At 34.4% G+C, this 27,020-nt stretch overlaps 1 protein-coding gene across 2 annotated transcripts in view; it reads right to left on the bottom strand.

Moving 5' to 3' along the window:
* XPR1 (xenotropic and polytropic retrovirus receptor 1) overlaps positions 1 to 27,020 on the bottom strand; it is a 218,338-nt gene that overhangs the window by 163,050 nt on the left and 28,268 nt on the right. For both annotated transcript variants that reach the window (XM_072831035.1, XM_072831036.1), the window contains exon 2: positions 26,885 to 26,936. In XM_072831035.1, coding sequence (XP_072687136.1) covers positions 26,885 to 26,936 — 52 coding nt within the window. The remainder of the gene's footprint in view (positions 1 to 26,884; positions 26,937 to 27,020) is intronic.

Raw genomic sequence — 27,020 nt, forward strand, 5'->3', positions numbered from 1 at the left:
TCCAGAACATCCTACCATGAATATTCTGATGCAGTAGTATACAGACTGGAATCCAAGCATTTGTATATAGTTAACAATCTCTAGGTGGTTCTGAGAGATACACCCAGGTAAAATATCATTGTTTTAACTCATGAAGATTTTTTTGTGTGTCTGCAATCAAGGGAAACAAATTTTTAATTGATTCATGAAACAATTTTAAACCATGTCTAAGGGATCCCTAGGTGGCTCAGTGGTTTAGTGCCTGCCTTCGGCCCAGGGTGAGATCCTGGAGTCCCAGGATCATGTCCCACATCAGGCTCCCTGCATGGAGTCCGCTTCTCCCTTTGCCTGTGTCTCTGCCTCTCTCTCTTTCTGTGTCTTTCATGAATAAATAAATAAAATCTTTAAAAAAATAAAAAAATAAATAAACCATCTCTAGTTTTCATTAAAATAATTACTAAGAATATTAAATTGAAACCTTCCCTTTCAGCTAGCACAAATCTGTCAATAGTAGAAGTTTAATCAGCCATAAATCCCCCTAACTATATTATCAGCCATCTCACATTTTTTCATCCTGTCCACAAACATGGCATGACAAGTTAAAAAACTGTGTTCCCGAAATTTTTTGCTTATGTCATTCTCCTACCCAATTAGGAAAACCAACTTCAAAAGAAAATAGGTGCGTTCAGCATGACTTCCTTTTGTGAACCAATACGCACTCCCAAAAGATGAGCAATTTACTGAACACTCAAAAATAAATGTTAAGTACACACATGCTAAACAACTAGATACTGAATAATAAACATAAGTAATCTGTATTAAAGTAGCAAATAGGGGGTGCCTCGGTGGCTCAGTCTGTTAAGCGTCAGCCTTCAGCTCAGGTCATGATTCCAGGGAGCCTACTTCTCCCTCTCCCTTGATGTGCCACTTCCCCTGCTTGTGTGCACTTGCTTGCCCTCTCTCTGTCAAATAAATAAATAAAATCTTTAAAAAAAACACAAAAACTAGCAAATAGATGGTGAAAGAACAAAGATAGAGGTAAAAGACCCAATTCCAGAGAGGGAAGAACCTTAAGAGAGGTGAGTTGACCTTCTGTATCTGCCAAGACTTGCCCATTGGCCTATTTGATGCTCTGGCATGAAACCAATAACGTGGACTTTGTCTATACAAAGGATTACAGCTGGGAACCAAAGAAAGAAACAACTTTTTAACAGAGAAACAAGCTTATATTTTAAGAAACTATGAAAAAGGAGGAGTAAGTTAACCCAGAGAGGGAAAAAGAAGGAAATAAAAATAATTTTTTAAAAAGCAGAAATCAGTAAAATACAAATCAAGGTAAACAATAAAGAAAAATAATGAAACCAAAACGTGGTACTTTGAAGAGAGCAATAAAACTGATTAACCTTTATATATACCAATCAGAAAGAAAGATAATATACAAATTTCCTATATCAAAATGAAAGACAAGTTGTTATATTACAGACCCTGGAAATATCAAAAAGATAATAAGGGAATATTACAAATGCCTTTTGCAAATAAATCTGACAATTTAGAGGTAATGGTCAAATTCCTTCACAGAAGCAAACTACCAAAGCTCACTCAAGAAATATCTATGATGGGCAGCCCTGGTGGTGCAGCGGTTTAGCGCCGCCTTCAGACTGGGGTGTGATCCTGGAGACCTGGGATCGAGTCCCACATGGGGATTCCTGCATGGAGCCTGCTTCTCCCTCTGCCTGGGTCTCTGCCTCTCTCTCGCTCTCTCTGAATGAATAAATAAATAAATCTTTAAAAAAAAAAAAAAGAAATATCTATGATACCTATTCAAGAAATTAAACTTCTAGTAAAAAAAAAAAACTCTCATAAAGAAAACCACAGGGATAGATAATTTTGCTGGTAAATTTTATCAAACATTTAAGAAAAACAATAATACTACAAATTCTTTTAAAACATAAAAATGGGGGAAACAAGTTTCAACTCATCCTATGAGACCAACATTATATTTAACTATTCCAATATGCTCCATGAACAAAGACACAAAACCCTTTCCTAAATTTTAGCTAATCTAATTCAGGAATAAATAAAATAATAATAGCAATAATAATAATAATAATAATAATAATGATGATGTCATGACCAAGTAAGATTTATCCCAGGAATACAAGGTTAGGTGTAACATACAAAAATGAATCCATGTAATTTACAACATTAACAAAACAAAGTAGAAAAGATAAGCGATTACCTCAATATATGCAGAAAAAAACTTGAAAAACACCAACATTCATTGCTGATAAAATCCCTCATTAAACAGAAATAGAAAAGGCAACTTTCTCAATGTGACAGTGTATCAACAAACACCTACAACTACTCATTCCACCAGTGTCTCCATACTCACTTCTAGGATTTTATTGAAAAGAATTACTGCTTCAGTGTGATATTCAGAAGGTCTACAACAGATCTAAAAACAGAAGTAAAAGCAATAGTAGTAACTCTAACAACAATAAATTAGAATTGTACTATTCTTTGCAAACTGCATCCTTCTCATTTGTGGAGAATGCTCATTACCTAATGACCAGTAAGTCTCCTTATAGATTTCTTCTTTCACTCTTTATTGTCTTACAGCTCTTTTTGAAGACATTCTGAATTTCTGGAACTAAACTGATTCTACTTTTCACAAAAACTTTGAGAGGCCAAGCATAATTATTTGCCTCTGAATGAAAGGTCTTCTAAATCCATCAGGGTTTTTTTTTTTTTTTTGCTCATCAACAAAATTAATTAGTTGATATTTATTAAATCCCCAAAGCAAAACAAAGGAGACATAATGAAGTTTAAGTTGAACTGCTATCAGATTCAATGAGCTAACAATCTATTTGGGGAGAAAAACATTAATAAAAATGAGATTTTTAAACTTTAAACTATTTTATTTTTTTCATGTAAGCTGTACACCAATGAAGGGCTTGAACTTGACTCTGAGATCAAGAATCACATGTTCCATCAACTGAGCCAGCCAGGTACCCGAAACTGTTTTAAACTTTAAACAAAAAATAAAGAACTATCAAAAGTTCAATCTAATCAGTTGTATGCATGTTACACAAAGCCAAAATTATTATTTGGCTTTTCCCAAAACTGGCTCATTCTCTTTATTCCTATTTTTTAGACAAAATTATTATATCGCTTATTTCACTTGGTGCCTCCTTCCTCCTACTCTCTCATCTATCAGTCTATAAATTTTTTCCATACTATTATTTTGTCCTTCCATAATGTTCATTATATATATAAATTATGTGCACTGACGTCTGCTCAAATGTCCCCAACATCTTCCACTATAATGCTGGTCTACCATCTGCTAACCACTCACATCTTCCTTTCCATGTTTAAGGGCATACGTGTAAGTACATCTCACTCAGGATTCTTCTCTGAAAGAATCTAATTCAAAAATTCAGGTAATGATTTACAGTTCTCCAGGTTTTACCATGTTATTAAAGAATTAACCTATTGGTTCAATGAAACCAGGTCAACTGCCCAACAGTACCCTGCAATTTTATTCAAACTTTTTTTTTTTCACTATTGCAACAGCATTTTATGAAGACACATGGTAGCTACACTTGGGATGATCACAGCATAATGTATATTGTTTTTTAATCACTATTCTGTATATCTGAAACTAATATAACATTTTGTGCCAACAATACTTCAATGAAAAAGAGGCACTGAGATTATTATCATTAATTTTCATAACATCAGAGATAGAAAAGTGATAACAGTGATAGAGGGACAGAGAAAGAGAGCCTGACAAATTAGGAGAAAATTCATATTCACTGGAACAGGAAACAGAATGACATCTGACTTGTCAGCAGGAAAATTCTCTGAGGGGAAAATTAACTTCCAAAAAAGAATTTAATGCCTCATCAAACCAGCCAAACTAAGAGGAGTGAACTAAAGATATTTCAGACATTTGAAGTCTTTAAAAGGTCACTATTGCAAGATGCATTATACATTACTGCCTATTGCCTTAATCTTAAAACCTTCTTTTGGTGAGTAGTGGCATGGTAATTAGACAACCTTGTGCTTACTCTGGTAGATAGCATTCTGAGTTGTCATTGTCATATAGCTGTGCGTATCACACAGCTCCTTCTAGTTGCTGAAACAAACAGAAAAGATATTCCAGTCTCACATGATGATTTCAAACATTCACGTATTAGAGGACTGCATATACTAGATGGTCACTATTAGAGGCTGGAACCAGATCTATTAATTTCAGCAAGCTTAGCTCTGTCTCTGGAATTGTCCATGGTGTAAATTCAGCTAAAACAATACAAAATAACCACTTAATAAATTACAGCAAGATACTTACAGCAAAAATCAAAATTCCTTCTTTCCATCTCAGTCCTCTCCTGCTCCATAACTATTATGATCAGAAGTAGGAAGACACCAGTTTAGCACCTACCTAGTTTGTTAAAATATATTTATAATAACTAGCTGTTGACTGGTCAACTGCTGAACTCAACTGCTAAAGGCTGTATGATTTATCCAAATGAATGAAAGATGGTTCATTTCTTTTCTAGTTCAAAAAGATATATACATCTCTATGTATACTGAAGCATTATTTATAAGAGCCAAGATATGGAAGCAACCCAAGTGTTCATTAGTAGATGAACAATAAAGAAAATGTGGTGTATATTTTTAAAAAAAGGGCAGCAGCAGCTGTGTGTACACACACACACACACAAATACTACTCAGCTATAAAAAAGATCTTCCCATTTGCAAAAACATGGATGGATGTATCCAGGGATATGCTAAGTGAAATAAGTCAGATTATGAAGACAAAAACCACATGATTTCACTTGAAATACCACACAATTTCACTTATATGTAGAATTTTTTTAAAAAGGAAATAGAAGAGTTGCATGATTATTTTTCCTGATTCTACAGTCTTAGAGCAGTATGGGAAATACCCATAGTAACCCATCACAAAAACCTCTCTAATCAGCAAAGTACATAATTGGAGAAAAGTGTCTAGAGGGATCAAAGACCAAACTCTGACCTTATAAATGACCAAGTTGTACTTTACATATACCAAATGAAGTATGTCCTGGAGGAGACATAACTCCTAGATAAAATCTGAAATGTCACTGTTACAATTCCATTACTTCTTTTAAACTCTGTGGTGTCTTGTGTTAAAATATAAATTACATTTAAGTCATTTGTACCTCAGTGTGAATGAGTTTCAGGTCCATTTACAAGACAGGATATAAGAGTACAAAGCATTGTGAAGACGGGTAAAAGGGCATGCAAACAAGAGCCAAGAAAGTAAGAGATCAGCTTCATTTCTGTGAGGGAGCAGCTCCATGTCCCTCCATGGTATCAAGCTTCCCTTACATGGTTGAGGACCACCAAGTGATTCAAAGCAACAGTAAATTTTCATCTTTAAAATCAGTTTATAAAAATTCAAGATGTATGTGATCTGTGTAATCTTGATATCAAGATTATTTGAACCCATGCAGTGTTACACACTTACAAAGTTGGAACTATGTCTTACGGAGATATTTTTTTTCACCATTAAGTTAAAACTAAATAAGTGAAATTGAGAATACCCAGAAATAAAAATTGTTCTAATACTGCATACTGAAAATATTTCTACATACATTAGTATTAGTATCTTAGCAATGCAAAGTACATTTTATTTCATTTTTCTCATTGCAAATGGCAAGGAGAAAAACCAGCCTCCTAAGGTCACTAACTTTAAATAGGGCTATTCATATCAAAAAGGTCAACCTCCACTCCAACCTTAACTCCTCAAAACAATCCATGGTCCCAAATTCTTCATAGTCTTACTTACCTTAGCAATCAACCAAAACTTCCATAGTTAGCCTATATTAGATGTCAGAATGACAGCAACCTTAAGAGTCAAACCTTCTATTGTTAGAAGCTAAAGAAAATAAAAATTATTCTCACCCATTTTAAGATTTCTACAATTCTCAGGACATTTTTTAATAATTATATAACGGGGGCAGCCCTGGTGGCGCAGCGGTTTAGCACCGCCTACAGCCTGGGGTGTGATCCTGGAGACCTGGGATCGAGTCCCACATCGGGCTTCCTGCATGGAGCCTGCTTCTTCCTCTGCCTGTGTCTCTGCCTCTCTCTCTCTCTGAATAAATAAATAAATCTTTAAAAAAAAAATTATATAACGGAGTATGCCTTTGAAGAATACAATGTATTTAGGTTTCAACCAACAAAAATGGAAGCTTAATTCCAAGAGGAAAAAAATAATTTAAGAAGCCACATAAAACCACAATTTCAAATATCTTAATTATATAAAAGGAAGACAGAGGATTGACAAAAGAGCAAAAGAGTTGGATGAGGGGAAAGAGTAGGTAAGAGGTAAGGAAAAAGAATAAATGAATGAGAAACATATAAAATATAAATAGAAGGTATATTACCTTTTACTTGCAAGAGGCCCAAAACTGATTAGAACTGTGATTAACTCAATCACTAACTAGTGACTCTGTGGAATTTGGTTCACCTCTCTAGGTTTCAGTTACCTCATCTTCTAAATTAAGGGGAAAAGACAAGGTCAGTCTTTCCCCAAGTGCTTTAAAGAACTTTAATTCCTAAAAAGAAAAAAGGGTTCCATAGTCAAATTTGGGAAACATTAAATACTGTATCTCCTTTGAGATTCACAATATAATATATATTAAATAGGAAGGCCCTGAAAATGCCCCAGAATTAATAATGATAATAATCATAAAATTAATAAACAATAGTAGAAAATCCTATTTTGTTTTACTAAATTTTTCCCAAACTTATTTGGCCATAGAATGCTTACTCATAAATCCTTCAACATACCAGAAAACACCCTTTATGAAACATGGACCAAATAATCTCTGAAATGTCTTATTACTTACATCTGTAAATCTAAGTTATATTTCTCATTAAAAATTCTCAATTCATCACAAAATATGTATAAAGAACAATGAAATTCCAGTTCCAACTTGGAAAACAAGACTGAGAATGCTTCTGAGAAGAAATGCTTTAGAGGGAAGACGTCATCTTCTAAACAAAGTAGAGAAAAAGCCTATTTCTTCTTATAAAACTAGAATTAGGGAATCGTCCCAAAGATCCTGCCTGACATCCAGAAGGAAAAACAAAAAGAGAGAAGAGAATGGCTCTAATGTGGACAGAAAAAGATATTTCTGCCTTAGAACTGCAAAGAGTGCATTTTACAAGTCACCCCTGGGAATTATAAACTGATAGCAGTAATACTTAATATTGGGAAAATTCGAGCAGCATGAATGCTCCAGAATTCTAGTTATTCTTTCCAATTTATGAAGTATTTGATTCTGATAGCATACTACTATCAGCATTCTCAACAAAGACACTGATTAAAATGGATAATGGGGGAGGAGCCTGGGTGGCTCAGTTGATTAAGCGTCTGCCTTTGGCTCAGTCCATGATTTCAGGGTCCTGAGATTGAGCCCCACGTCAGGCTCCCTGCTGAGCAGGGAGCCTGCTTCTTCCCTCTCCCTCTGCCACACCCCCCAACTGTGCTCTCTCTCATTCGCTCTTCCTCTGTCAAAAAAATGAATAGCATCTTTAAAAAAAAAAAAAAAAAAGGATGACCAACAGAAAAGGGTAATATTGAAAATAAAGCTTACACTCAAAAACCTAAAAAAGAAGAGCAACTAAACTCCAAGTAAGCAGGGATCCCTGGGTGGCGCAGCGGTTTGGCGCCTGCCTTTGGCCCAGGGCGCGATCCAGGAGACCCGGGATCGAATCCCACATTGGGCTCCCAGTGCATGGAGCCTGCTTCTCCCTCTGCCTATGTCTCTGCCTCTCTCTCTCTCTGTGTGACTATCATAAATTAAAAAAAAAAAAAAAAAAAAAAACTCCAAGTAAGCAGAAAAAAAGATGTAATAATGGTTAGAAAGGAAATCGATTAAATAGGAAACAGAAAGTAAAAGGAGAGAAAATCAATGAAACCAAATGCTGGTTGAGGAGAACAATAAAACTGATAAACCTCTAGGCAAGACTGATCAGGAAACAAAATGAAGACAGAGAATTGTAAGTATCAGTAATGAATGAGGTAACTTAGTACAGCTAGTAAAAGAATTATACAAGAATATTATAAGCAACCTTATGTCAATAAATTCAACAATTTAGATTAAGTGCACTAATTACTTGAAAGAGATCAGCTACCGAAGTTTAATTAAGAAGAAATGGATAATCTAAACACTCCTATTAAAACCTTCCTACAGAAAAAGCTTTAGGCCTATACGCTTTCATTGCTGAATTCTATCAAACATTTAAGGAAGAACAATACCAATTCAATACAGACTCTTCCAGAAAATTGAAGAGGAATGAAATTCTCCCAACTCATTCTATAAAGCCAGCCACTACCATGAGGCCAAACTAAGACACAGATAATACCAGAAAAAACAGCTGCAGACAAATACAGATCTAAAAATTTTAATGAAATGTTAGCAAATCTAATTCAGCACTATATTAAAAAGGTATGCAATAACAAAGACTGCTATATTCAGTATTCGTATCCTCCAAAAATTGATATGGATCTTAATGATCAATGTGATAGTAGTAAAAGATGAGGCCTTTGGGAGGTTGCTTAGGTTCTGAGAGTTGAGCCCTCGTGAATGAGATTAGTGCTCTTACAAGAGACCCTAAAAAGATTCCCTCACCCTCCCACCATGTTAAGGTTATAGTGAAAAGATGGCTATTAGTGAAGAAGTAAGCCATTGACAGACACCAAATCTGCCACCAGTTCATTGATCTTGGACTTCACAGTCTCCAGAATTGTGAGAAATAAATATCTATTGCTTATAAGCCACTCAAGTTTATAGTACATTGGTAGAGGAGTGCAAACTAAGAAATGGCATTTATCCCAAAAATACAGAGTTGATTTAACATTTAGAAAACAATCAATGGGGACATCTGGGAGGCTCAGTGGTTGAGCGTCTGCCTTTGGCTCAGGGCATGATCCCAGAGTCCCGGAATCAAGTCCCACATCAGGCTTCCTGCATGGAGTCTGCTTCCCCCTCTGCCTGTGTCTATGCCTCTCTCATGAATAAATACATTTAAAAAAATAAAAAACAATCAATGTAATTCACCATATTAACAAACTAAAAAACAGAAACTGTATGATCATCTCAACAGATGTGGAGAAAGTACCCAACAAAGTCTAACACTACTTACTCTTGATAAAAACTCTCAGGAAATTAAGAATAGAAGAGATGTCCACTCTTACTACTTCTATCCAGCATTCTATTAGAGATTCTGTCCAGTGAAATCAGGCAAGAAAAAGAAATCCAGATTGGAAAGGTAAAGGTAAAACTGTTTTTATTAGAAGATGACATGACGAGGGTACTTGGGTGGCATAATCAGTTGAGCATCTGACTCTCCACTTTGGCTCAGGTGGTGGTCTCAGGGTTGTGGGATCAAGCCCCATGTTGGGTTCCATGCTCAGTGCAGAGTATGCATGGGACTTCTCTCCCTTTCCCTCTGCCCCTTGCCCCACTTGCATGTGCATGCATGCTCTCTCTGTCAAATGAATAAATCTTAAAAAAAAAAAAAAAAGATGATGACATGACGGTATGCATAGAAAATCTACAAATAAGCTACCAGAACTAACAAGTGAGTTTAGCAAAGTTGCAGAACACAAGATCAATATACAAAAACCAACTGTACTTCTATATACTAACAGTGAATAACAAGAAACTGAAACGGAAAAGCAAATACTATTATGATAGCATCAAAAAACGTTAAATACTTGGGAATAAATCTGACTAAAGATGTAAAAAACAGTCTTTTGTGAAAAAGGCCTCAATAAAGCTGTTAAAAATATATATTAACCAGGAAAAAGACAGAAAAATGCTTGTCACTTTACATGCTTGTAAGACTACAGGTACTCAAAGATTATCTTTTATAAAATATGAAACAGACTTCATTTTATTTTGGGGAAAATTTATAAAAACAAAATGCTTAATTTTACAACATAGAAAAATGTTATCTTTATGAAACAGTATATAATTTTTAATCCCATGATAAATACATTTATAAAAACATTTAAGAAAATTCATAACCAGATTCCATTTAACTGTTCTTCTGAATACTTAGGGCTAAAAGTAGAAGCCAGTTATGCTAGAATTAAAAATCACCCTGGGTGGCTGTGGTTGAGCATCTGTCTTCAGCTCAGGGGATGATCCTGGGGTCCTGGAATGGTCCTGGGACAGAGTCCCTGGGCGCCCTCTATGTCTCTGCCTCTCTCTCTGTGACTCTCATGAATGGATAGATAAAATCTTTCAAAAAAAAATCACCCTGTAAAAAAATCTCAACTAAAAAATTTCATAACTACAAAGAAACCATTCCAGAAATATATATTTACTGATTAGATTTTCTTCCCTTTTTTATAGTAGTAAAATTATATAACATAAAATGTACCACTTTATTTTTAAATGTACTACACAATGTTGTACAACCACTACCACTATTTTCAAACTTTCTGATTACCTCAAATGCATATACTCCTGTAGTAGATAATGACAAAAATGTTTATTAAGTGAAGGAACAGCAGGAAATTAAAGTTACTTCTTTAGAACCAGTCTTATAAGTCACAGATGATGTATAAGTCCACAAGAATGGCAGGCAGAAATTACTGGCTAGTGATTAAATCCAACTGATAATTCAGAAAATTTATATTTGTAATATATGTTCAATTACACTGCATTTTTACTTATTAATCTAAAAACAGTATCATACTGATTGAATATAGTGACCTTAAATCATCTACTTACGGGGGTCCCTGGGTGGCTCAGTGGTTGAGCGCCTGCCTTCGGCCCAGGGCGTGATCCTGGAGTCCTGGGATCAAGTCCCACATCAGGCTCCCTGCACGGAGCCTGCTTCTCCCTCTGCCTGTGTCTCTCCCTCTCTCTGTGTCTCTCGTGAAAAATAAATAAAATATTTTTTTAAATCATCTACTTATCTTTTCTAATTAATGTGACCTAATTGTTTTATTCTAATTTCTCACTAGTGGTTCTTAAGGACCTGGGATCCCTGGGTGGCGCAGCGGTTTGGTGCCTGCCTTTGGCCCAGGGCGCGATCCTGGAGACCCGGGATCGAATCCCACGTCGGGCTCCCGGTGCATGGAGCCTGCTTCTCCCTCTGCCTGTGTCTCTGCCTCTCTCTCTCTGTGTGACTATCATAAATAAATAAAAAATTAAAAAAAAAAGGACCTAAATAAGAAACACTAATTGGAAATACCACTGCCATTTTCGTGTTACTACCTCAGCACCAACATCAACACCTCCATAGAGAACAAAGAGATTACAGAAAAAGTTAGTACACAGATTGAAGATATCCACAAGCAAAAGCAGAATCCCTTTGAAAGATCTCTTCTTACTAAGAAATAAAAGCTAAAATCCTTCTAAGATATTTTACACACATGCTCAGAATTTATGTTTATAATAATCAACACTTTGGGATGTCTGGGTGGCTGGTGGTTGAGCGTCTGCCTTTGGCTCAGGTCCTGATCTCCGGGTCCCAGGATCGAGTCCTGCATGAGTCTCCCCACAGGGAGCCTGCTTCTCCCTCTATGTTCCTACCTCTCTGTCTCTCGTGAATAAACAAATAAAATCTTTTTTAAAAAACCCACAATAATCAACACTTTTCTTCTACTGGAATACTACAAATAAACATTGTGTAGATATTTTGAAGAGATGGGGTAAAAATAAGAAAAAGAAAATGAAGATCATGAAGCATAACCTTTACTCTTCTAGGTCCGTAACACACAGTCTATAATAAAAATAGAAGAGAATCAGGTCCTCCTATAGTCCACAGCCCTGATAGACAATGTTGTGTAGGCATGCTAAAAATTAAGAATCCAAATCCAAATGCCACCATGGACAGTTCTAATTTAAAAAACAATTTTTCCAATAAATTAAACTATTTTATTCTATTCAAAAGTGAAAAAAATCAATTCAGGTTTTTCACTTTGTTGCTTATTTTTTCAACTATCATCAAAACAAGAAAAATCTCATTCTGACAGTGTTTTTCTGAATCCCCCAAATTATAAGCTTAAATATAAATGCAAGAAGTTAAAAAAAAATAATTCTACAAGTGATACAAACTGAGAAATGAGCAAGCAAAATCAGGTCAAAAATTACTTGATAGTTAATCTTGTTTTCTGTTTGAGCAAATTCCATTTACAGAATGCTCTGTGTCCTGGGGCACCTGACTGGCAAAGTCGGAAGAGCATGAGACACTTGATCTCGGGGTTATAAATTCAAACCCCATGTTAGGTGTACATATTTTACTAAAACAAAACAAAACAAAAACAAGCTTTTGGGGGGGAAAAAGAATGCTCTGTGTCTTGATAAAGGTAATGGCAGTACAAAAATCAATGTATTAAAAATGCCACTGAATCTCAGTACATTTAAAACCATTAATTTTATGTTATGTTTGTTAGCTTCACACACACAAAAAAAAGACTGCTTCTGTGCATATTCTGGGTCACATAGCTAACTAAAAATTATGAGTCTGCTTTTCCCAATACTCTTGAAGAAGCAAGCATGTGGCCCTAATTGTTAATGGCAGACAGCTGGAGGACCCACAACATGAAAGAGATACAACTATAAAAAAAACATAAAAATTGCAGAACTGGGAACTGGATGGTACCATAACCAAAGCCTGCATTCCTCTGGATTTCTAAATTGGGAAATCCATTCAAAACAGCACCAAGGCTATTTTTGGATGCTGAAGTAGAACAAAGAACTCCCGATGATATCTCTTAATTCTAACCTGCATTAGATTAATAGCCCAAATGCTGGAGTTTATTGGTCTACCAAATAAAGTCCAACTTTTAAAAAATGTAAGCCCATTGGAAATTTGGCCTTATCCTTACAGCTCACTATTCACCTGTAATAACCCTCCACTTCATTTAAAGTGCTCTACTGAATCTTCCCTGAATGTCTTGCACCTCCGGTTTTGTCCTGTTGCTTCTCTCTGCTAGAAAGCCCTCTCCTACAACTGTAACTATGCTTTAAGGCCCAATTCAAATCTCACCTCTTTCATTTATCATTTTCTTACTACTTGATTTATGAAAATTTTTTATGGCCATTGTGGATAAACTGCTCTTAATATCTACCCAGTATACTGTGTTATTCTTATATTGTTAAAAACTCCTCTCGCTGTAAATACCCTAATTTATTTACTGTGTCATTAGTGAACAGTATCATGGTTTTCCTTAAGTAGAAGGACTAATTTTTGTAGTCTTTTAAAAAGCTAACAATCCATCCGTCTACCAAAATGATGGACATCCTGTTCAGAAAAAATAAGAGTACAAAAATAATAAATCTTACAATATAAATCACCTTATTTTGTTCCATCCTTTCTAAAAGGAATACACAAATTTAGCTATTTCATCTTCTCATTATAGCAATCAAAAGATTCCTTTGTGAAGAGCCTAATAAGAATGTATTTTGGAACTGCACAGCAACTGTCAAGCTATAGAAACTCTTAAATATACTTAATCACACTAGGTTTGCAATGCCTGATTCAAAGTGTAGATATTTCAAACTCAAGATTCATGTGTCTGTGGTATATGCAAAATTAATTGCATATGATAACACACCAATAAAAATTCAATTTCCCTTTCTAATCTCACTGATTGCACCTCTTGTAACAAGCACATAACTGATCAATTTCTCATCAAGAACCACAAATTGGTACTCCATCTCACAGGTGATAAACTATATTTCACCTCTCAACCTTCAATGAAAAAAAAATGAAAATTTAATCAGTATAGGTAGATTCCCTACCCCCAACACTCGAATCCCAAAAATCTGTGTATGTGGCTATATGCCCAAAAGTATTACTCAATCTTAAAATTAATCACATTTCATCTTTTCACCTAGAGTAGATACTTTCAAGTCCAAAGTATACTAAAAATCTAAGTTTTAAAGAACAAGTATTTTATCTTTTAAATATATATATATAATTTTGTTTTTTATCTTAAGTGTGTATGTGTGCATGCATGTGTGAGCATATATGTATATATTTCTTTCTGCTAAAAAAGAAAGCCTGAAACAATTAATAACTCAGTAGCACTGATACTTTGAAAGAAGTGCCCAGTATGTGGCTTCTAAAGAAATGAGAATCATTGGTTATCACTAAAAGAACTAAGACTCCTTTGCAAAATAGCTAATCACAGGACCAACCTTGGAAATACATGAATGTGAAAAAATTCTATCATATCAGATAGAAAAGAAGCTATCTAAAAGTTATGAGAGCCATATCAAAACAAATGAGGAAACTACCTGAAGAGGATCCTATTGGGCCACAGTTGAAAATTTTATCCATAATAAGGATAAAAACTATACTGAGCCAAAACATACCAAGTATGTTTAAATGTAATAATTCATTAATACACTTTTAAAAATTTCACTAGTCATCTTCAGAAAATGTTAGAGAACCAACATTATTTTGAAAATTAGAAAATAAAGGATAAGAATTAGGCAATTACCCTACCTTTCCTAAATCTGTAGTGAAAGAGAACCAGTTTACGAAGGGAGTTTTTCTTTATAAAATTTTGGCTAATAAACATGGGAATGCTGGAATATTACCATTCTATAAACCTCAATGGATCTAGGGCTAGGCACTGATCATCAGTAGCTACTAACATTACAAAGAGAGACACAATCTGGTATTTCATATCCCTCTCCTAATAGAAGTATACACCAGCACCTATAAAATGTTCTTAGGGAAAAAATATATATATATGCCTAACAGTTCATCTGAATTAGATTAAGCCTCTGGATTTAAGTACAAATTTACAGGAGATAACAGAAACCACATTAAGGTACACCACAAGAATGTAATCAGTAAATTCCAGACTCTGGGAGACAAAACCAAACTACCCAGTTTGCTGTTCCACCAAAAAAACAATAAAAATAAAATTTTAAAGAGGAAAACAGAAAAAGCAAAATAAATAAAAGAGGTAGAAGAGAAACTCTGGTCAGATCAATTCTGACCAAGAGTACTTTTCTCAGTGAGAGAAATATTCTGTGCTGTTCAATAAGGTTGCCCCTAACCTCATGTGGCTACTGAGCACTTGATGGTGGTAGTATGATTAAGGATTAAAATATTCCATTTTAATTATTCTAAGTTTAAATAGCTACATGTGGCTACTGTATTGGATGGTGCTGCTATAAGTCACTGGAGAACTAAGGGACTTAGTCAATCTGCAATTTGGATGGATCTTATTTTGGTCTCTACTCAAATAAATAAATCCTTTTAAAGAGTATAAACAATTAGGGAAATGTAAAGCCTGACAGTTATTTAATAATATTAAGAAATTACTATTAATATTTTATGTGTAATAACTTTATTTTGGTAATGAGGCCAGAGACTATCCTTTAAAAATATTTACATATAAAATGATATAATTTCTGGAATTTGCTTCAAACTAATGAGGAGGGGAATGAAAGATCAGGCATAGTATTGATAATGACTGAAGCTAGGTGATGGGTAAATAGGACCCTGTATACATTCTCTATATTTGCATGTCTGAAAATTCCCATTATAGAAATTCTGGAGGGAAGAGGGGACATTTAGCTGTATGCTAGGAAAAGGTTTGGGGTTTTTTTTTGTTCGTCTGTTTTCCCCAGGAAGGATATCAGACATACAAAGTATAAAAGAAATTCTTAGGAGGGATGTTTTGGAATACTTCGCAGGTAACTCTGGCTACAAGCCAATAAACTCTCATTTATTTTTTAAAATCGTTTAAAAGATTTTATTTATTTATTTGAAAGAAAGAGAGAATGCATGCATGAGGAGGGAGAGGGACAGAAGGGGAGGGAGAGGGAAAGGGAGAAAATCTCAAGCAGACTCTGTTCCGTGCTCAGTATAGAGTACAACATGGGTCTCCATCCCAACCCTGAGATCATGACCTGAGCCAAAACCAAGAGTCAGACCATAAACCAACTGAGCTACCCAGATGCCCCAAATTGTTCTTTATTTTATAAACTCAAGCCTGACTATCTATCTATTGGCCAAATTTTCACTTTCTGGGTGTCATACCTGAATTTTTCTTTGACCTCATTTGATGGTTCCTCTCAAAGTGGTTAGATTAGAATGTAAAAGCAAATGCCTCATTGGACCTATAGATGTGGTTCACAATTTAAGGTAAGAATATTACAATGTATTTTTTTTTTTCAATTTAGATTTAGAGATACCGTAGGACAAAAATACACCCCTACCCCTAACCAAAAGATACCCATGTCAAATCCCTGGAACCTGTAATGTTATCTTATTTGGGCAAAGGATTTTTAAGATGTAATTAATGATCCCAAAATGAAATCATTCTGCTATCAAGGTGGCCTTACATGGACAGGAACAAACAAAGAAGGCGGCAAAGTGAAGAGGCAAAGATTGGAATAAAGTAGTCACAAGCCAGGGAAGTTCACAACCACTAGAGGCTGGAAGAGGCAGATTCTCCCTCCAAAATTCCATAAGTGTAGCTCTGCCAACACCTTGATTTCAGACTCTGGCCTCCAGAACTGTGAGAGAATAAATTTCTCTCATTTTTAAGCCACTAAGTTTGTGGTAAATTGTTAAAACAGCCACCAAAAACTAATAAAAAGAATTATCTACTCTTTCAAATATTGACTACCTATTCCTTCCTCATGTTGGCTCAATAACTAGAAGTTATTGTGAATCTAAATAATATTTTGAGCATCTTTTCCATTTTGAGGGCAGGAATTGTTGTTTCTTGTATTCAATGATGTATGTCTGCTGCTGGAAACTACTTATGGATCGTAACTTTTTATGTTTCTTTCTACCTTTCTCGGTGGCATTCTTTCATTAAACAGCTAAAGTGGCCCTGCCGAAAGAAAATAAAAAGTGCATAAAGAAGAACTTACCTTACTTTAAAACTCTGCCATCTTGAAACTTTAACAATTGTTAATTTGGGAAACTCTAACTGAAATCATCAGGTTCATTCTTTTGGTTTATCATCTTTTCCTCTACCATGTATATACCAATAATTCCCAGAGCTTTTTTTGTTTTGTGATTTAATGTTTTGTAATAATCCCCTCAAATTTACCACAAAATAACCAGCAGTGTGATAACTGACAGTATCTTTATATGTTATTTTTACAAGGAAAGGAAAAATTGAAACACTGAAAACACTTTACTCTGTGGTGTGCAAAAAAAAGGATTATAAGCCTGTGTTCCAAGCATTTCTTTCATCTACCTTCTTACGTTACTCAAAGTTGATAAGCTTCTTTGTCACATAATTTTACTACCTATTTATATCTTTATCTCATGTTTTAGCAATGAGCATCCAATTACATTTAATTCTTTTTTTGTGAAAAGAAGGAACTTTGTTAACTTGAAGAGTAATACTATACTATTCAGAAGCACACCTTTCCTATTAGTGAACTAGCTTGAGGTTAGTGGCCTTTGAAGAATACAGATTATCTTTTCAAGTAATAATACTACTTAGAAGTGGCCATTTCCACAATATAAATGAATATGCAATTCAACTCCACTGTAAACATGAAATAATACCTTTCAGAAACAACTGCAGTATACACCTGAAATTAATGTAGTGTGTGTTAACAATACTTCAATTTTTTTTTAAACCAGGAAGGAAGGAAGGAAGGAAGGAAGGACAGAAGGAAGGAAGGAAAATTTCACTACATGGCTTGAATATCAATCTGATTTTTTTTACCCTTTCTTAAAGTTAATGGAGGATTTAAAAGTCCATCTTCTTACAGAGATGATAATTAACTTGTTGGCTTGGCTCTTATCTCAACTTTCACTCTTAGCCATCTGTAGTTCTCAATGGCTTTCAAAACAAGGTTGCAATGATTAAAAATGAATCTAATATTTCATTTTTTGGGTTAAACTCTCTGCTAGTTGCTGGTATATAGCCTTCTCATGTAATATTAACCCATTACAAGCAGAAAGATTTTTGAAAATCGATAATAAGTGACTAAGCAACACTAACAGATAAGTGGAACTTAGAAAAGGCAGTCTCCTGCCACTGATCACCTGAATATGTAGCAAATTAGATCTAGCTCTCCCTATTATAAGTATAAAACAGTTTTATTTCCAGTTCAGCAGAGTCACGGAAATAATTTTTAAGGAGATAATGATACAGGATAACAAAATGGAATACTGAGGAGAGGAGAGATACAAGATTATAAATAACATGAGTAAAGTAACATTATGAATGCATAGATTTGACAGTAAACATATACATGAAAGAACTACTTCATGAAATTTAAAAATGCAATTCAGTCTTCCATCCTCTGGAACTAAAAAGCAAGCTCAAGCTCACATCTGTTAAAACAACAAAGACCTGGGAACAGAGGTGAGGTAGAAGAAGATGCCTGAAGTGGACTCTGTCCATTCAAGCGTATAATCGGAATGAATAATTTACAAGCATACTTTCATCTTCAATGCCACTAAGAGCTGAATTCTAAGGAGCTTAGGGAGACTATAACACATCTGCTAACCAAGATGAAGAAGCAGAGGGAACCTAAGCAAAACTGATCAAACAAAACCTGTACTCAAGATTGGGGAGGGGGTGGGGGAACTAAAGGTGAGGCAGACTAGCAGAGCCTAGGGTGGAAGTCAATGACTGTGTCCTTCACTGTATCTAGTCATTTCACTTCAGAAAATCAGACAGCTGTATTACGCCAACTGAATCACAGAGCTGTATTAGGCTATATTAGCTATATATATATATATATATATATATATATATATATATATACTCATCAAAAAGAATACCTTATAGCAAGAGGTGGATAACAATCGAAGCATCAGTAGGTCTTTCCCTTTTAGTTCAAATAGTCTAAAACTCATATTCCACTGTACAGACATACATGAAAAAAATTGTTTCCAATAATTCATATGATTTTATTTCATGAACCTTTGAAAGAAAGCATATCAAACATGTAAAAACACAAAAAGAAGTAGGTTAATGTCTTACAAAAAATAGTCAACTCAATAGCTTATAAAATATGATTTCTCAGCAACAAAGTGAAACTCTATGCTTGGCATCAAAACAACAATGCCACAAAAATACAAAATCTTTAAATGAAGCTCTCATGTCATCTGCTTTCCTACTGGTTTTTAAGAAATGCTACCTGTCACCTCAGACTATACCTTATAAAATTACAATGTTAGTATTATACAACAACAACTATGCTTAGCCATCCAACCAGCAAGTAAAATTCTGCATCTAGGGCAGCCCAGGTGGCTGAGCGGTTTAGCACCGCCTTTGGCCCTTGGCATGGTCCAGGAGACCCGGGATCGAGTCCCACATCGGGCTCCCTGCATGGAGCCTGCTTCTCTCTCGGCCTGTGTCTCTCCGCCTCTCTCTCTCTCTCCTTGTGTGTCTCTCATGAATAAATAAAATCTTTAAAAAATAAATAAAATAAAATTCTGCATCTAAAGAGCAAGTTAAAAAATTTAAAAACAAAAATAAAAACAAGAAGCAAGCTAAGTTAATTTACTCCCTTTTTCCCACAAATAGTATTTTGGCTTCAAGGAAGATTGAGGAAAATGATTTGTTTGTATTAATACTCATTGCTGTGCTCAATAAATATGTAAGGTATTTTAGATAATTGGTATAAAACAGAAAAAAAGACAAAAATATCTGATGTGAAGGGACTTTTACTGGTCTCAAGAAAACTAATAAATCAATGAGAAAAATAAACACATAAGATACCAGAAAGTGACAAATACTATGCAAAGTAATAAATAAAATGGGGTGACACAATTTAAAGTGACTGAGTAGCTATGTAGATTGGATATTCAGAAGGCCCTTTAAAGGACACAGCCACAGAATGATCAAATGATTCTCCTCAGGCAAGAACTAAAAAGGCCTTATTTCTAAGAGCAAGCTTGGCCAGATTTAAGTACAGAAAGAAAGGCAATGTGACTAGAGCCTAGTAAACAAGGGGGAAAATGGTAAAAGGTAAGGTCATGACCACAGGACCAGATTATTTAGGGCTTTGTAGGTCAGAGTAATAAATTTTTACCTTATATCTTTAGACTGTAAGAAGGAGCCTTATGAAACTCCACTGTCCTGCTCTTTGTAAAATTGCTGTTAGGAATACTATTCACGGGGACCCCTGGGTGGTTCAGCGGTTTGGCGCCTGCCTTTGGCCCAGGGCGTGATCCTGATAAATTTACTTTATGTGAACTCTGAAACTAATCATGCTCTCATCTATCCCCTAAACCCCAGAAAACTAAGCTGAATGTACAATTCGCTTCTAGCAATTATATAAAACCTTATGGCATCTATTTTGTTTTTTTGGCATCTATTTTCTTTAAATAAATGTTTTCTTTTAGAATAGTTTTAGATTTACAAAAGTTACAAACATAATCCAGACAGTTGCCATATGTTTCCCCGTTCATTAACCTCTTATGTAAATATCGTACATTTGTCACAAATAATGAACCAAAACTGAAACAGTATTCAAACTCAAGTCTATAATTTACTCAAGATTTCTTTAATTTTTACTTGATGTTCTTTTTCTGTTCCAGGTTCTTTACAATATCTAGTCTATATACTAAACTTACTGGAACTTTATCTTGTTATTTATCTTAATTTCCCCCGTATTCTAACCTCTATAACTACTGATACCTAATATATTTTATCTAATTCTATAAATGTTCCCCAATACTTCTGGAAACCATGTGGAGTAACAACAACAAAAATGAGCAGAGAGAGATTTCTTGAAAGATACAATTAGCTTTTTCCCAATAAGTCATACAGTTCAGGATTATTAAAAGTAACACTTCACAAATCTTTTGAAAATACAGAGATTTGAAAAACTATCCACTTACAAAATGTTATTCAAATATATCACTTGGATAAAAATGCAAAGTCAATATTAAAAAGTCTGTTTTATGTTTCAATATTAGTTTTATCTCTGGAATTCTTTTATTGGCACATATAGTATTAGCAATCCTGATTGTCCTTATTGAGCCATACAGCCTTAGCATGGTCTCAGATCACACAAATCTAAAATGAGGGTGAGGCAAAAATGATCTTTTAAAGTCCCTTCAGTTAGAAGGTCAATGATCTCTTAATTCTGTGACCTAAATTGACTCACATTCTTATATTTTGCCATCAAAAGAGCAGAAAACATTAATGCTTCTAAACAAAAGATAGTACATTTTATTTTTTTAAGATAGTACATTTTAAAAAAAGAATGCCAAAGCCTGAAACTTTACTTGAATTCAGAAAAATAAAAAGATTAATATGGTGTATAAATTATATGTGTAAGTGTACAAATTTATATGTATATAAATTATATAAATCAAAAGTACCCTAAGGAAAGGGGAAGTTCCCCCCAAAAAAGGTGTAAATATTTATCCAAGTAGATTAATTCCATAAAGTGACTGAGATACCAAATGGGAAAGGAATAAAAAAGTATGAGAGAAAAAAAATACATCAATTCATCATTTATATTTACCACTAGTTGTCGATCATTGAAAATGTAACTGTGTCAAATGGGTATTGGAATTAAGAGGTCTGTTTTCACATCTATACTAAATTGTTTGGTCTCAAAACACTCCTATTAAAATGTCACTGATTCACTGTTGGGGAACCATTAGCTGACAGTCTCATTTAATCCGTCCCAAATACCCAATACCTCACTGGCAGCAGGAACTGTAAAAACACAATAGAGTTTAAGGGTTTTTAGCATCATTTTCCAAAAATTCCTTAACAAATTATTCCTTAAAACACTGTTCCTCAAAACACTAAAGATTGACTCCAAGGGATACCACCTCACACCAGTGAGAATGGTGAAAATTAACAAGACAGAAAACAAAAAATGTTGGAGAGGATGCAGAATAGGGGAAACTCTCTTGCACTGTTGGTGGGAATGCAAATTGGAGCAGCCACTCTAGAAAACAGTATGGAGGTTCCTCAAAGAGTTAAAAATAGAGCTACCCTACAACCCAGCAATTGCACTACTGAGTACCCCAAAAGATACAGATGTAGTGAAACGCCGGGACACCTGCACTCCAATATTTATAGAAGCATTGCCCACAATAGCCAAACTGTGGAAGGAGCCATGATATCCTTTGACAGATGAATGGATAAAGATGTGGTCTATATATACAATGGAGTATTGCTCAGCCATCAGAAAGGACGAATACCCACCGTTTGCTTCGATGTGGATGGAACCGGAGGGTATTATGCCGAGTGAAGTAAGACAATGGGAGAAAGACAATCATCATATGGTTTCACTCATAGAGGAAATATAAGAAATAGTGAAAGGGAAAAAAAACGGGAGGGGGGCAGCCCGGGTGGCTCAGTGGTTTAGCACCGCCTTCAGCCCAGGGCATGATCCTGGAAACCCGGGATCAAGTCCCATGTCAGGCTCCCTGCATGGAGCCTGCTTCTCCCTCTGCCTGTGTATCTGCCTCTCTCTCTCTTTCTCTATTTCTCATGAATGAATAAATAAATAAAATCTTAAAAATAAAAAAGAAATAGTGAAAGGGATTAAAAGGGAAAAAAGGGGAACTGCGGGGGAAGAATTTGAGAGGGAGATAAACCATGAGAGACTCCTAACTCTGGGAAACGAACAAAGGACGGGGGGTTGAGGTAACTGGGTGACAGGAACTGAGGAGGGCACTTGATGGGACTGAGCACTGGATGTTATAGTATATGTTGACAAACCAAACTTCAATTTAAAAAAAAAAAAAAAAGACTGACTCCAAGGATACTAAGTGTGTATCTGCTCTCTGCAATTAAAAAAAAAGGGGGGGGGATCCCTGGGTGGCTCAGCGGTTTAGCACCTGCCTTCAGCCCAGGGTGTGATCCTGGAGACCTGGGATCCAGTCCCATGTCAGGCTCCCTGCATGGAGCCTGCTTCTCCCTCTGCCTGTGTCTCTGCCTCTCTCTCTTTCTTTGTGTCTCTGTCTCTCATGAATAAATAAAATCTTAAAAAAAAAAAAATCTACAATTCTAGTCACTTTAATATTCTCATTCTACTTTCATGGTATGCTACTCTAAGTCTTACTGCAGAAAAAAAATACCAATTTAAATATTAAAATGTTTAATTATTTATGCCATTACCTAAAAATTAATAAATTTAAACTTTAACATAGAATTTTAGGTCACCTCAGTCATATAATATTTTCAAATGTAAACAGTTAACAAAAAAAACAGAGATTATACAGAAGACTAGGTAATAACATATATCAAAAGAGATTAAATATGAATTGATAAGGAATGCCCAAGAATAAGTCCTTAAGCTTTCTTATGTATATTATTTTCAAATATGAGCACTGCAGAATTACAATTATAATACATCTATTTTGGGATGCCTGGGTGGCTCAGTGGTTGAGCATCTGCCTTTGGCTCAGGGCGTGATCCCAGGTTCGGGGATCGAGTCCCGAGGAGCCTGCTTCTCCCTCTGCCTATGTCTCTGCCTCTCTCTCTCTCTCTGTCTCTCATGAATAAATAAATAAAAATCATTTTTTAAAAAGACATCTATTTTAAATAAAAAGGGAATCTATTTTTCATGAATCAATGTATAAATGAGTGATTAACAAAGTTCACTCTCAAAGAATGAATGAAGCAAAATACCATAAATCTGAATATTTGAGTAAAAAAAAAAAGGCAGCTTTAAGTGAACATGTCTTAATTTCTTAATGCACTGAGATTACTGTTTGGTTGGTTTATGTTTAAATGAGGAAAAAGCTCATTTTATTAATGAAGAGTAAAGTCACTACCTTGAAATTTCTTACAAAGTTGCAAGAAAATAATTCACCAGTAAAAAAAAAACTGTGTCTGTGGTCAACTTCTTATCAACAAATGCTTTCAAATACTATGCCTTTTATCCAATAAATCACTTCACTCTTACAGAATCCATTTCACTGACTTTCTTTCACTTATGATTATGAATCCATTCCATCTTAAACAATAGGAAATGTGAGGCAGCTGCTTATTTTACTATAACTCATCTAAAGTCAGCATGTTTTTTAAAGATTTTTATTTATTTGAAAGAGAGCAAGTGAACATGGGGTACAGGGAAGGAGAAGCAGGCTCTACACTCCCCACCAAGCAGGGAGCCTGATGTGGGACTCGATCCCAGGACCCTGAGATCATAATCTGACCCAAAAGCAGATCTTAACCAACTGAGCCACCCAAGCACCCCAGCAAAAATGTTTTTTAACTTTAATAATGATTATTAAGTTATAACCATTCAACATGTAATTAATCAATACAGCTATTACTTAGATTCTATTCAATACAATAAACATTTTAAAAAATATAAATGTCCTCTGGACACTATAAACAAATATTCCTGTATTCTAATAGAATAATCAAACTATCAATGAACTTAAGCCTATAAACCTACTGGCTAATTACTGTCTAAAAGAAGTTAGCACTAATCATATTAATCTAAAATTATTTAAGATTTATGACAGGGGTTCTGGACTTCGGCTATTTAGTAGAATTACCTGGAGAGTGTAAAACTACCAGTGCCTGGGCTACACTCCCAGATCCTATTTTAATTGGTCTGAGATGGTAATCAGGCATCAGTATTTGTAGAAAACAAACAAAACTAATACAGGTAAACTGAATTAAACATACAGCAGAATTGAGAACTACTAATTCAGGACATACTTCAGTTTTAAGATAAAAAAAAAAACTTGTTCACTGGCATCAAAAAAGTTTTAAGTCTACTAAAAACTTAAGATATAGGGGAAAAAAGACAGTGAAGAGAAAAAAGACAATATTCAAAAACTAACTGAGGTCTAGCAAACATTTTTGCCTTTAAAAATGTTCAAAGTTGAAATGCTCATCTTAGACTTTGTTGATAAATCTACCTATGCTGCATTATAGATAACAGCTAAATAAAAGCCTAGTAACGCAAACTTGATACTAAGAATGAATGACAGAAATGATTATCATTCAAATTTAATACTATAGAAAGATAGTAAGATAATATATCACAACCAAATGAGACAAAATTATAGTCACTTTAATAACATTTTCTAACCTCAATACTACACAGAATAGTGTTTTTTTAAACCACTTTCCAATGCCTTCAATTCTCAAGTACGTCAGAAGAATTGATTTTAAGAAGATAAAAGTTACATACACAGTTTTAATCTGAGAGAAGGAAAACAAACAAGTCTAGAATATTTCCTTGTGAAAATAGCATACACATCTGCATGATCAGCCCACACAATACTTTCTTTACAACAGGGTCCAAAGAAGTTAATGTCTCTAGGCAATGAGAATAAAAAAGTTCTTAACTATAAGCATTTGTCTTTCATTAGCATATTTTCACAGAATTCAGTTTTTTTCTAATAACAGCTAAAAGTATATGAAAAATACCAGCAACATGAGCCAGTATGAAGGGATGAATGAGGATCACCAAAACACATCAAAATGTTTGCTACAAATTGGATGGTAAAACTTTAAAGAAAAACCAAATATAAGTAGTTCAACCTTGAGAATAAAATTAAAAGAACCAATAATAAAGCAACTTACAAAGGTTGAGGGAACCAGTTAAAACTTCCATGTAAAAAAAAAAAAAAAAAAAAAAAAATTCCATGTAATTTCATTTTTCTTAAAATGAAATTTTAAGAAAATTATTTTTAAAAAATTTTGAGGTACTCTTTAAGACACATAAGAAATAATAACCTAATAAAGAACTACTCATTTTTCTTAAGTGCTTTCAAACATTAGAAAATTAAATATATTATAATCTAAAATTCAGTGATATATTATAAAACTAATACTTAGGTACTAAATCCTGATAAAGATTTCAAGATGTTAAAGGAAGCACATTTTGAATTCAGAATGGTTAGAGATAAAAGATGTACATTTCTATGTCACTAAAGAAATGAGTTTTTGTTTTGTTTTGTTTTTTTGGTTTCAGGAGAATTCAGTGATTCATCAAAGAAATGAAATTTTTAATTATAGATCTACATTTTTATTGAACAACATCAGCATCTGTTACATGTCATAAAAATAAGCCTCCAAAAGCTTGTCACTAGAATGACTTCATAAAATTACAGTCTGGTATCTCATAAATATATTAATCTGTACACACTATCTAGATTATTCTTGGCATATACTTTATATTCATCTCTCCTGAAAAAAAAATTTATGAGAAAATTTTAAAAGATTACCAAGCCTCAGAGGAAACACTTCCTCAAGAAATAACTGTTGAATTAGCTCCATTATTTAATGACACAAGAACTCACACAACTATGAACTACAACTCTCCAAACCTATCAAAGGTTAAACCCATAAAGAATGAGCTAGTGAGTAGAAGCTGAGGTAACAGAAAAGATCAATAAAGATTACTAGAGAGAGGACTACTGTCCTTCGATTAGTGATTTTACAACTGCCTAACTGTGCACATGCAAATATATACCTGCCTAAACACACATATACATAGTAAATGTGATTCACTGTTTTTTTACTAATCCCAATCTAAAGATACTACATAAATAGAAAGGAAAAACTATATTGCCCAGATTAATTATGGACTAAGGATTCACTAAAGGATGGATGAATGGATAAATGGATGGGAGGAAAGATAGATGGAGAGATGGTATGAAAATATATTGGGGGGAGGGAAGATAAGAACTTTGACTCTAAACCAGTTATCTGTGATTCACAATGCTAAGATGATTCAAGGACATAATAAGAGATCCATCATAGGGTAAATGTGAGCTTAACAAACAGAAAGTTTGATTAAAATACAATCAATATATATTTTAAAAAGCATAAAAGAGTTATATAATATAGCAAGATATTTTAGTTTTATATTATGCAATTTAAAACATCTTCCCTTAAAGGGGTTTTATGTGACTCAATTAGGGATTAATGCATCTTACCTTCCACAGAAGGTGCCTGATCCTGAGCTGAATACAGCATATCCTTGAAAGCCTATTTTAAAAAAAAGAAAAGTGCATGAAATCATGAGTAATCTTTACACTAAAAGCATTTGAAGCTAAACAATTATTTCTTTTT

Source organism: Canis lupus, chromosome 6, assembly GCF_048164855.1.
Source record: "Canis lupus baileyi chromosome 6, mCanLup2.hap1, whole genome shotgun sequence".
In the NCBI taxonomy this organism is placed as follows: Eukaryota; Metazoa; Chordata; class Mammalia; order Carnivora; family Canidae; genus Canis; species Canis lupus.